At 38.6% G+C, this 12,547-nt stretch overlaps 1 protein-coding gene across 4 annotated transcripts in view; it reads right to left on the minus strand.

Moving 5' to 3' along the window:
* slc6a4a (solute carrier family 6 member 4a) overlaps positions 1–10,872 on the minus strand; it is a 12,302-nt gene extending 1,430 nt beyond the window's left edge. Inside the window, exons 1-13 of one of the 4 annotated variants that reach the window (XM_048160020.1) lie at positions 10,206–10,872; positions 8,788–8,808; positions 5,194–5,780; positions 4,425–4,559; positions 3,878–4,100; positions 3,330–3,468; positions 3,074–3,208; positions 2,804–2,907; positions 1,995–2,122; positions 1,705–1,817; positions 1,171–1,302; positions 889–988; positions 256–356 (exon numbers count right to left, since the gene is read on the minus strand). In XM_048160020.1, coding sequence (XP_048015977.1) covers positions 256–356; positions 889–988; positions 1,171–1,302; positions 1,705–1,817; positions 1,995–2,122; positions 2,804–2,907; positions 3,074–3,208; positions 3,330–3,468; positions 3,878–4,100; positions 4,425–4,559; positions 5,194–5,572 — 1,689 coding nt within the window. In that variant the 5' untranslated portion in view covers positions 5,573–5,780; positions 8,788–8,808; positions 10,206–10,872. Of the gene's footprint in view, positions 1–255; positions 357–888; positions 989–1,170; positions 1,303–1,704; positions 1,818–1,994; positions 2,123–2,803; positions 2,908–3,073; positions 3,209–3,329; positions 3,469–3,877; positions 4,101–4,424; positions 4,560–5,193; positions 5,781–7,850; positions 8,744–8,787; positions 8,809–9,436; positions 9,823–9,906; positions 10,165–10,205 lie in introns of those variants that run through there. The other 3 variants (XM_048160021.1, XM_048160023.1, XM_048160024.1) reach the window with 3 other exon arrangements.
* Positions 10,873–12,547: the final 1,675 nt, after the last annotated feature.

The following is a 12,547-nucleotide window of genomic DNA, read 5'->3' on the forward strand; positions in this document are numbered from 1 at the left end:
AAAGCCAACATGTTTGGAATGACATGAGGGTGAGTAAATAATGACAGAATTTTCATTGTCAACAATCTCTTTTAGTGTATTTGTAAGTGAATGCACTTTCTGGGCTGGGTTTCTATAGCCCAAGCAGCATAACATATGACAAAGTCATGGGTATGAAACCTAGGGAATGCATAAACTGATACAATGTATACACTGAAAGCAATGTAAGTTGCTTGGGAAGTCACCAAATGCATAAGTGTTATGTAATGGACTGACCAGTAGGAAGCAGGGACAGATGGCTATCCAGCAGACCCTCCAGAAAATACCAGGGGAAAAGCCAAGCATCAGCTGCACGTCGTTGCAGAAGCGTGTCGTCCCTGCACGTATTTTAGAAACACACTTAGTGCACATTGCCTGAAGCGGCATATCAAATTACGAAACTATTGAAGTGCATGATAAAATCTTGGGCCTTATAGACGGTAGCTGGTTAAGAAAGAACAGATGGACAACAGCATAGTATAAAGTGATAGAATGACTAAAGAGTTTTATAGTTTGACATTATGACTTTTCTCCCTGAAGTAGTGACTAAAATGAGATTTTCATAGACTCTCATAGGAAAGGGTGCACAGTCCAAAACAATCAGAATGCTCAGAAAGACTTGAAGAGTTTTGAGGGAGTTGAGATACTGTAATACAAAAATTGTGACATATCAAAAGTATTCGGTACATTTTCTGGCTCCAGCTCAAAAGCCTCTAAGGATGATCTTGTCTAGACAAATCATTAAGAAACTATGTAAGCGTTTGCGTGCTCTTGGTTGCATCAAACCGACATTGAATTAGACCAGAGGAACAATCAAAATCAATTAAAGTGATGTTTTAATACACGATTTCGCTGGAATCCAATACCTACCATAGAACCAGGAAACAGCAATGACTTCAAGGAAGACTACGGTGATAACAGCAGGGCCTGTGGCATACTCCTCAAATAGTTTAACAACAAACGCACCACCCTACAAACACATTAACTCAGTATTAAAAGGAATAATGAATGTGCACACTTTGGAAAATGACATGTTATTTTGGTAAAATTCCAAGTTCGGTCTCTGGACAATGTTTAAAGACTTTAGTTAGAACTAAAAGAAAATCCTCCAATGCAGAACAAGATTTTTGTTAGCTGTGCTGTTTGACTCACGTAGGTGAGAGTGGAAAGAGCGCCCAAATAACAGACACACACCAGGCCGAGCACAAACCATTCTCTTCTTTTGGCCAACAGGTGGGGGAACTCGTCCAACATGGCTGTAATTACACCTTCCAGACCTGCAAACTGTAGTGCGTAACACACACAAGAGAGGCATGGGATAACAGAAAAGTAGGTCAAGGACCCATTGAACCTGTACCGGCATTAATCCAAATAACGGTCCTTACGGTAAATGTAGCACTAACTCAGTGGTTTTTGACAGGAACAAACATTATAATGAAAGAAAATTAGACTAAATATGGAGTTATGTCATTAGCAGACTGTAATAAGCCATGCCTAACATGACTTCATTGTGTGTGTGATCACCATAAGGACAGGAAAGGGTTAACTCGGCGCACTAAAGACCTAATGTAATGAAACACTGTTGACAATACATCATACTAAATTCAGAGACAATAAGCTGAGTAAACAGAAGGAAAAAAGCTCATTCATTAAGAGAAAATTGTCAAGAAAGAAAGAAAGACTGACCGTGCTATCCAGCCCCAGCATAATTATCATGAGGAAGAATATGATGGCGAAGAACGTAGCAGCCGGCATATTTGCAATAGCCTCAGCATAGATAATGAAGAGCAGACTGGGACCTTAGAACAAATGCATTCAATCAGCACAGGTACATCAAATGCAATTTCAGTGTAAACAGCCATATCACATTGTATGACTTTCATATGCAGTGATTTATTGCATATTATGGTTGAAATAATTTGGTATAACTTATTTGAATGGAAATGGGAGCAAGCATAAAGAAATGTGGTGCTCACCAGCATCCTTAGCTACAGTCTCCACACCTTGATGGCGCATCTCTGCCATGTATCCTAGCACTGTGAAGATCACAAAGCCTGACAGGAAACTGGTCAAACAGTTCACTGAGCTTGTGATCAATGCATCTCTGCAAATCAGAGAGATATAAAGATTTGAGCGAAAAGAAAAAAGACATAAAGACTTAAAATAGGGAGCAACAGAGAAAAGGGGTTCTAGAAAACAAATCTAGAAAATCTGAGTGGTGAGGATGCCATGTGGTTTCTTAAAGCACCAAATCAAAAGATCCCAACCCTCAAGTCTCTATGATATTCTGGACCCCAGATAAGTGAACATAATTTCCTACCGCCTGTTTTATCATAAATAAGGTTGCTTAGAGAAGCAATAGCACTCCTCTCCTCAACAAGCATTAATAATTCAAGGTAACATATTGGCTGTAGCCTGAACAGTGCTGGAAGATTTAGGGCCGGTTCACACAGAACACATTTTTCCATTCCACAGCGCTGCTTTTCCATTGTTTTTCAATGTAAACATGCGCTAGACGAACGTCATTAACCGTTGCGCTCACGTCTTTTGCAGCATCTCGTGCATAACACAGCTTTCTAAAAAAGCAGCGCTCAAGTTAAAATAAGTTTTTATTTTACTGTGTCTTGTGTTTTAACCCCAAAAACATTGTTCTGTATGAATGGCCCAAAGTGTAATACTCAGAATCAGGGTTTTCTTCAAACAATAGCAAGTGATGCAAATAATAAAATTGAGAAAAAAAATTGGAGTAGATAACAGAAAAGGTATGAATGTGAGCCATGTGTACTTGTAGCAGTTGTTATGAAAGGGATTGTAGCTGGCAAAGGCCAGGAGAACACCAAAGCCTGGGCCCAGAGAGAAGAAGATCTGTGCAGCTGCATCAAGCCAAACCTGAAAAAACATGAATTGAGTCATTTGTCTGTAAAGATTTTCATTCATCCATATCATATCTGACAGATGGCAAGAAGTATGTGTTTAGGGGGAAGACAGGCACAGGAACCAACACGGATTGTGCAATATCTTATTATTCAGAATAACTGACTTAGTTTCCACTCACTGAAGTGGTTAGAAGTTTGTTCCAATCAGGTTTCAAGTAGAAGATCACTCCTCTCCATGCTCCCGGCAGGGTGGCCCCTCTTATCAACAGGATCACCAACACCAGGTATGGAAAAGTAGCCGTCACCCACACTACCTACCAGAGAGAGTCATGAAGAAGCTGCTAATCAAAGGGTCTAACAGTGCAACTCCTGAACAACAGTTTAAATTCCTGTGGAATCTGCCATTTTCCCCTTTAGGTTTTCTGTATATCTTACCTTGCCAGATGTCTTGACCCCCTTCCAGATGCTGAAGTAGACAACAGTGAAGATGAACAACAGACAGAGGGCTAGCTGCCAGCTCACCCAGCCCAGTTGATGAAGACCAGGGGACAGATGAACCTGCAACACCTGCCGTCTAAGGACATGAGAGAAGTTGGTTGACAGTTCATAAAGGTGGACACAAAGGCCTGTAGAAGTTACTATTGGGAGATAAAGGTGCCACAGAATAGTAAAATAAAAGCCGGAAGGTAAATCTTATTGCGCAGGAAAGGATAGTTAGACATAAACAAGGAGCAACATTTATATGGAAAACAGGAAATTCCGGCATCACATAAAACATATGGGAGCAATCAACTAAATAAAGTCTCTAAATCTCTCCTAAAGCAGCGGATACAGCCGCAATCCCCCTGCATCTTTCGAGAGGGAGCAACACATTCTCTTTCAATCACAAGAGTCTCTTGATGGTACAAGAAGCTTGGTGAAGGCAAAGTTCTTAGTTTATATCCCTTTAAACCTTGCACTAACATGCACTTACATGCACTTACATATAGAACTCCTCAGCGGGAGAGATGGAGTTTTCGGTCCAGGAGACATTCAAGTCGGTGGACAGGTAGCGGGTGCAGTTGGGAGTGTTCCACCGGTTGTTGCAGGTGGTCCAGGGCAGTGTAGGGCGAAAGGAAGACAGGAGGTAGTAGAGAGCCCAGGCCATTATGGTATTGTAGTAGAAGGCAATGTAGAGTGCAATGATGCAGATGGCAAAGCCTATACCTGTGAAAGAACAGGAAAAACTTGTCTAACTCGGTTTCAAGCACCTTCCACTTTGGGGCAGTGAGTGACATTTAGGAACAAGTTCCATTTACATCTAATTAAGTTTCTTAAGCAGTTGGCATTTTACCAGGTAAATGTGACAATTTCCATAATAGAGTCTTGGCTATCAACAAAGAGAGAGTGGAGTCAGTAAGAAGTTTTTGAAGAACGTCAAGGGAGAGTGTACTATCAGCCCAGCACATGTCAATCTGCCGTTATCTGTCTGACTGTTAACCTGGTCCTCTGTCTCAGAAGTCTGAGCCTTGTGAAGTGAACCGTTCTTACCCTTGAAGATGGGGCAAATGTGTTTCCAGATGGAGATACACCCACTGCGGTGAAACTGGCCCAAAGCCAGTTCCATGTAGAACAGAGGCACACCACCAAACACAGCCATCAGCAGGTACGGCAGGAGAAAGGCACCTGAAGCACAAGGATTTAGACAGGAGTGAAACTTGAACTTCACGGTTACATTGCATTGGTCTCAACATATCCTGAAAGCACTATTATACCTACAAAAACAGCATAAAAGGTGTTAACATACACAAAAAGTTCCTGTTCAGACAAGTCTCCGGTGCTTGATTAAAGCTTTATATGTGAGCTTTGGACGTGAACGCTAGATAGCTGTTGATTGAGTAGCAGCGGGCCAGATTATTAAACAATATAAGAAAGTCTCACCCATGAGAGCCACAATTAATGGTGTTGGATGCGACGAGTGTCTTTCTGCCTGCTCTATCTCTCATGCACTCCCCTTGCATGGTGAAACAGGAAATTACAAAGATTTTATTACTTCAAATTCAATGAAAGGAGACTAAAGCCTGTTTGCACCGACGAGGCGAGCTGGATCACACAAAGAGCAGAGACAACAGCAGAATTCCCCTTTGTCTGTTTGTTCTTTTTAAGCAAACAGTACCTAGTTGATCTTGTCTTAAAGACGGAAATCTTTCTTTTAATGTGATGCAACACAATATTTGTTTAACTCCTCTAGAGAGCATCACACTTATCTGTCTCAGTGTCGCCTGCACTATTGCCTAGTATTCCTCTCTTTTGACCTTACCCCCTCCGTTTTGGTAGCAGATGTAGGGAAAGCGCCACACGTTGCCCAGGTCCACTGCATACCCGATTACCGACAGCAGGAAGTCCATCTTTTTGCTCCAGGTCTCCCTAGGTGGATCCAGACTGGTCTGCTGGACCACCAGAGTCCTGAATGTTCCAGGGGTGCTGCCCCTGTCCGTTCCAGCGCCTGCACCTTCCCTGGGACTTTGTGGGGATGTGCTGGGATAACCGTTGGAGACCTGCCCAGGCCCGGAGCAGGACTTCTGACCCTTCTCCGCAACGCTGTCCGCAACCAGTCTGCCGTTCTCTTGCGACTCCTGTTCTTTCTCCTGCTTTCCCCCGTCCTCTTGATTCATCATCATTGGTTGTTTCATCTCCATGGTGAGGACTGCTGTTAGGGCTGAGACGGTGGTCCTCTTGCACTGGCTGATATCGTGCCCATGAGGGGATAGAGAGCCTGGAGAAGAGGGGCTGGGTGCGGAACAGACCGGGCTGGGATGGAGAAAGCAAGGAGAAGGTGACTGGTCCTTAACCTGTACGTTTTAACAAGCTCAGGTGGGAAAACAAGGAAAGACTGCTCAGGCCCAGCTGCAGGACAAAAAAAGGGGAATTTCAGATTGTGCTGAAAGGAATTTAACATGGATTTACCCCTGTCATTCTCATAAAAAGTGTTCTTAAGAAGTGACACATCATCTTTGACAGAAAAAACATATGTTGTTTTGAATATTTTGATTAAATGTGCCCTTAAAACATGGCTGTAAAAGCTAAGTGAACTCTGTACATGCCACGGCAACATTAAGCCTGGGGGAGCTGCCAGAACACTTATTTATTCTCATTATCCCTGACACTGTCTGTTGATACTTAAAATTACAATAAGTGACTGTACCCGATGTTACACACAGATGCATTACATCAAAAACATACACTTAACCCAAACTTGACACTGATTTAAAAAGATCACGTATACAGATCATGTATTACATACACATTTAACAGTGCAACATGTGAGAGTTAAGTAATACCAAACATTACAACAAGCTAAACTCATGTAAAAGATAGACTAATACAACTATTTTACTTTTATTTCAGGGCAGAAATAAAGGGTCAAACAAGTTTAACACTTGTTGATCAATACCAATCAACGATCACTATCCAATACAAATATATTTCAACATCAGAAATTAGCTGGAGGGTAAGTTGCTTCCAGCAACTGCATTACTTTCCGCATAGCATTCTCTAAAAGCTGTTTGTAATTACTAGCTGAAGTTGAGGGAGTGAGAAGATATTAACCAAGTACTATTCATCACAACATAATGATTATCATAATAATGTCAGGAATAATTGAAAGGGGAATACAATTTTTTCCCTGCTTTCCTTTTCTTCATACTACTGCCTAATTATAAACAGTTAACGCATTTCATTTAGTTTCCTTCAGGGGATGTTTCCCGCCAAAAATGTTTATTATTTATTCAAAGTGAATAATTTGTTCCGCTAAAACACGTTTTGAAAAAAGAAAAATACTATTAATGATTTTATGATAGCTGCGGAGAAGGTGGAAAGCGTTCCGCACTATTAAAATCAGACAAAAAGTGAAATGTTAAAATGCTTGCGCATATCCAGCATGGCAACTTATCAATACAATTAATTTGAATATAAAAGTTGAATTGTCAAACATACAGGAAAATTACACTCAAGCATTTTTTATGTGGAAAAGTTACTTAAAAAAAACATAAGGACAACCAAAAATTTAATTCCATCATGCCATAATATCAATAATTTAATTAAAACATAATTTAAAAAATGTAAAACAAAATGTCATTTTTTTGAGCAGCTCCTCTCATTGTTTTTATCCAAGTGTCACAAGAAGAAAAGATAAATAATATTGATTTATAAGTTTTACCTAAGATTTACCTTTTCTGGACAAAGATTATCTGATTGGCAAACTGCCTGATTTTTATTATTTACAGCTGTATCTCTTTGCTACTTTCTATCCATTCTTCCTTTGCACACACTAAATCAACCCACAAATCGGCTCTCTTTTACACACCCTAAATCATCCCTCTTAATGCTGAGCGTCTAAGACACCTCAGTTCATTTTTTTGTCCATAATCATAGATAATAACAAGGTCAAGATCAGTGCAGCTTTGTTATGGAAGGAGTTTGTTCGGTTACCAGGATAACAAGATTACAAGGACCTCAAGCCAGATGTGTGTAAAATAAGCCATTACTCCACTATCTTCATTATTACACATCTGATATTCACGTAAATGCCAAATGAAATAAAGTTAATATGAACAGTTTTACAGCCACTAGATATTAAGATAAAACACTTCCAGCTCCATTATAGCATCATTAGACCCATTAAAATGAGCTGCCAGAGTTCTTCTTGGTTCTCAAAAACCTTCACTACAGCAGAACTAGACTTCCACATTTTAATGAACTTAAAATATCTGTTAAAGTGCAGCTTGAAGATTTCACAACACTACATGAATTAACATAAAACTTTGGACAAGAATCAACGGCGCACATAGAAACACCAAAATGCCCCCGTTACACATGCAAACACGTACAGACACACACAAGCAAAGACTTGCCACCCAAAAGCGCTTCTTTAAAGCACACACAGAGCCACAAACACCATGCACAGTGCAACCCTACCGTGCTGCGGTTGAGCAGTTCTGTGGGGGTCTGTGTTAGGGTGGTGACCAAAACCATCCCTGGGAGCCCAGCGCTCAAGACACACCCCCTTCACCCCTGCTCGCTCTCTTTCTCTCGCTCACTCTGTCTTCCTCTACTTTTTCTGCTCCCAAAGAATCTTTTAAACTTGCTTTGTGGTAGTCACCCTAAGGCACTTCAGATGTAGTCACATAGAATTAAGCTCAATGATATAATTATGACCCCTACTACCAAGCATCTGTTCATGCAAAACACAAAAGGCATGAATGGAGAGCTCCAGTCCTCATCAAATGGGTATCCGCTTAGTATTTATTCGTGTCAAAAGAAGCCTGACCTACATTCTCAAAATCCCACTAAGATATTTGACTTACCCATAGGACCGTAACTGACGTCAGGTTTAAGAGGGACTGCCTATTAGTTTAAAAGAATCGCTTACGTCTTAATACACATGCAGGTCAAACGTGTGGATACACTCACTGACTCTATCACTTTTTTATTATTGTATTATTTCAAATTATGTAACAATAAAATGCTTAGCAAAAACGTTTTAAAACAGTACTGAATGAGTTGGTGGGCACTTATTGTTGCCTGTTTTTCCTTCATTATCCAGACTTGACTTGTACTGTATATACTCAATTACGTGCAAACAATGATCTTGCTGGGAAGCTCACTGTAGCCTACAAATAGACTAAAAACAGTTAAAATATAGGCCTTGTTTGTCAATTAATCTTCTAAGTGCCATGGCAAATAAGTGAATTACGCACACAATTGGGAGTCTAATTGTAAACAAGATTTTAGAGATAAATATGAACACGCAACATGGTTTCCACATTGACTTTTAAGCTGTACATAATGTAACAACTACATATTAGATGTAAACAATAAGGGTTGAATCAACAGGAAAAGATAAATACATTACCCTTCTGTCCTCCTGAATGATCTGCAATCCAGAAATAACACAACTTAGTGATTGACACAAAACATATCTATCACCTTTTGAAAATTCAACGCCATGCACTACAACACAACTGACACTTCAGCTTCATCAGCAGGCTATGAACTTTTCTAATACAGCAAGGTATCAGGGTTTTTTTTTTTTTTTTTTTTTTTTTTTTTTTATACATAGCATTAGAATGCATGGTTTACTTGAATAAAAGCCATTACCTCAGGCAAACACAAACTAAACACACACACAAAATAAATATTGTAAGATAACTAAAGATTTGCATTTTGGAACACAGAGCAAGTCAAGGAAAGCTGGATATTTTGCTATACAGTGTGTACAAAAACTTTCAGGGGGGTCAACTATTTTGATAATTTCTAAGTCATTTATGCAGAGAAAGAAAGAAAGAAAGAAAGAAAGAAAGAAAGAAAGAAAGAAAGAAAGAAAGAAATTCTAACCGTTTGCTGCATTATTAATGAAAGTAAAAGTGATTTTCGAGGTGCAATCTGTCAAAATGCACTTTGAGCCCTGCAAATTAGCACCAAAAACTAATAATAAAGTGTTAGAAAAAGACAGCATGTCTAATGCTTCATCAACATAAAATGAACAAACTGACCAACCGAACCTGATTAGATGACAGTACGAAGTTCACACAGGTGTCCCACTTCGTCACATTAACCAGGAATGTTCCACTAATGTCCAACAAAGTTGTCTAAATACTTTTCTGTCTTATTTTTAACAGCATACCTATGTTGTTGTTGTTGTAGCTATCATTTAAAATCGTACTAGCATCTTTTTGTATGTCAATGTATGTCATAATCTGAGCAGAAAACAAGACAAGTTGGCACCTTTGCTAATCTCTTACATATTGTTGTGATTGTTCTAGTGCCCTTATATAGACAATAAAGCCTACAGAAGAAGGGACGAGGGAATCAGGACAGAAGAAGGAGTGCTGGCAACATGATTAAAGCCCCAAAATGGACCGAAAGAGACAGGACGTTTAATCTGTATAATGACCCTACCTAGGGAAAAGTGCAGAGAATCACCTCAGGTGAACCGCATCACAGATTTTATTATTTTTGTTTTAAACTTTACCTGCATAAAACCGTTTTCAGGTGTTTTCCAGTTTCTTCCATCCGTCCTTATTCATTCGCTATCAAATTTTTTATTTTATTTATTTATTTTTCTATTTTTTTTATCTGTGAGTTCCTATCTTCTATCCTATTGAAAGCAATGCTCTCTGGACATGTGTTGAGAAGAAACAGCGCCCTCTACAGAGCACTGAATAACTGCAAATAAATTATCCAAGCCGTTTTTACAGGTACATATAACACAGTAGATTTGACCCAATTCTTTTTAAGATTTGCTTATAAGATGGAGAAAGTGTAACCTACCTTACAGATGTCAAGTTGAGTTCTTCAGCTCATGCTAATTTGATGTTTTGCAGCATCCCTCAGGGCTCACGGTGGGAGTGGACATACAGGGGACAATACAAACTATTTTCCCCACATTAATGATGTAAAGAACCAATAACATTTCCATTACATCCAGTTTTTCTTGCCCATCTAACGGTTCTGATAATATCGTGTCTCAAGCGTCCCCAAGAACTAGATGTAATAGATGCTACAAACCTGTTTTAAATCCCCAAAGACACACACATACAAGATCCGGCACACAGACAGCTCTTCTTGAAGAACCAAACTTCTCTGACAGACATACAAATACACGTACAGTGTGGAGAACAGCGAGTCTTTCCAATCTGTCTGAGCTAGTAGGTTAATCCACAACAAGTCCAATGAACTGAAAAGCAGCAGGGAAACAGAGGGGTGGGGTGGAGGTATCTAAACTAGGTGAAACAGATTTTTAAGGAGGGAAATAAGAAGCTTAGATTGTGTCTGTGACAAATGCACTCCCCTTAAACTTTCTCTCTAACGGTGGCAGATTGGGATGTGAAAGAATTAAGGGCACAAACATTCAGTCAAGAGTCTCGTCCCATATCAACACTCAACAAGAGAGTTCTTGGAATCACTCTTTGTTAGGATGAGGGCTCGGAGGCATAATTGTTCCATGGATTGGCCAACAAAAAGGTACCATTCCTGAGAAGTCTTTATAACCCCTTCCACTCGTTTTAATCTTTTGTGAGACCCTGGTATTTCCACAGTCTCTGCAAAGTTCAAAAAGATACTATCTCTCCACTGTAGTGGAAAAATTGTATTAAATCCATGCAAAATAGTCTGATAATATCATTTTATGTTGTTGGAAGGCATTCTTAAAGAGACGCTTTGCTGTTTTGAGGCATTTAAAAATGGAAAAATGGAAGCAAATTGTTATGGTAAAATAATAAATTTAACTAAACAAATACAATTATAAAGAAATTTCCTAGCAAAAGATTATTTTTTCAGTCAGTTATCTGATATAACCTGGTGAACAGCCCAAAATTCACAGGTCTTTAGTTAAAAAAAATCAGCCTGATCCCCAACAGACCATGATTTATGTGACCAAGATTTTTTTTAAAGAAATTTTAGTATCTGAATTCCCTATATTAAGGAGCTTCTAAGAGAAAATTTTAGTAGACTCTAAAATAAGCTAAAATATTAGAGATAAGACCATAAATCATTTTAATTTTTGATACTTGTTATTAACCTGCCTGCATTAAACATAAAATTGCTACTAGATAGTGATAACACTGGTCAGCCCTGAGAAAACCGATCCTGTGAAACCTACTTAAATGACTAGTATTAACGTTAATATGTTAAATATATTTAATTAATATATTAAACGATAAAGGTTGTTTATACATTACATCCTCATGTTTATTCCCTTTTCCTATGTGGGTGTAATTACGAGCCATTAACTCTTCTTAATTAGATTTAACACACAGATGCTGACTCAATTCAATTTGTTCAAGTTTAATTACAAATCAGTCTATTATATATCTCTTAAAACTGGCAGATTTTAGACTCAGCATAGGTGAGACTTTGGACATTTTCTGAACCCATATTCTAATGTGAACTCCAGCATATATAATAATCATAGATCTCGGCATATGCTATGCTGAGAGTCATCCAAAGGGATCTGAAATGATCCTGTCTGTTGGTAATGCCCTTTGCACTTAGGATGCCGTTGTAGGGAAATTGACATGACTTATAGCAAGTCATGGTGACTACATAACCCAAGAACTGTTCAAACCACAAGTGCAAATAGCATCTTTCTTTAGTGATGGCCATTCAAAAACATATACACTACTGTTTGGGGAAAGAAGTCTCTTATGTTCGGCAAGGCTGCATTAATTTGATCAAAAATACAGTAAAAACTGTAACATTTTGAAATATTACTACAATTAAAAATGTTTTCTATTTTAATAGATTTTAAAATGTAATGTAATTTATTCCTATGACGTCAAATTTGACTTTTCATCAGCCAGTTTTCAGTGTAACATGATCCTTCAGAAATCATATGCTGATTTGGTGCTCAAGTAACATTCTTATTATTTTCAATGATGAGAAACAGTTTTGCTGCTTTGAAAAATGTGAGATTTTTGATGAAGAGAAACATTCATTTTGAAATATGTTTTTTATTACAATTTAAGAGTTTTTACTATCACTTTTGATCAATTTAATGCATCCTCGTGAATTTAAAATCTAAAAAAAAGGAAAACTTACTGACCCCAAACTTTTGAACAGTAGTGTAATATATCATCTGAAAGATGCCAGAATAAAATAGAGATGCTAGCAGG

This window comes from Megalobrama amblycephala, linkage group LG16, assembly GCF_018812025.1.
Source record: "Megalobrama amblycephala isolate DHTTF-2021 linkage group LG16, ASM1881202v1, whole genome shotgun sequence".
NCBI lineage: Eukaryota > Metazoa > Chordata > Actinopteri > Cypriniformes > Xenocyprididae > Megalobrama > Megalobrama amblycephala.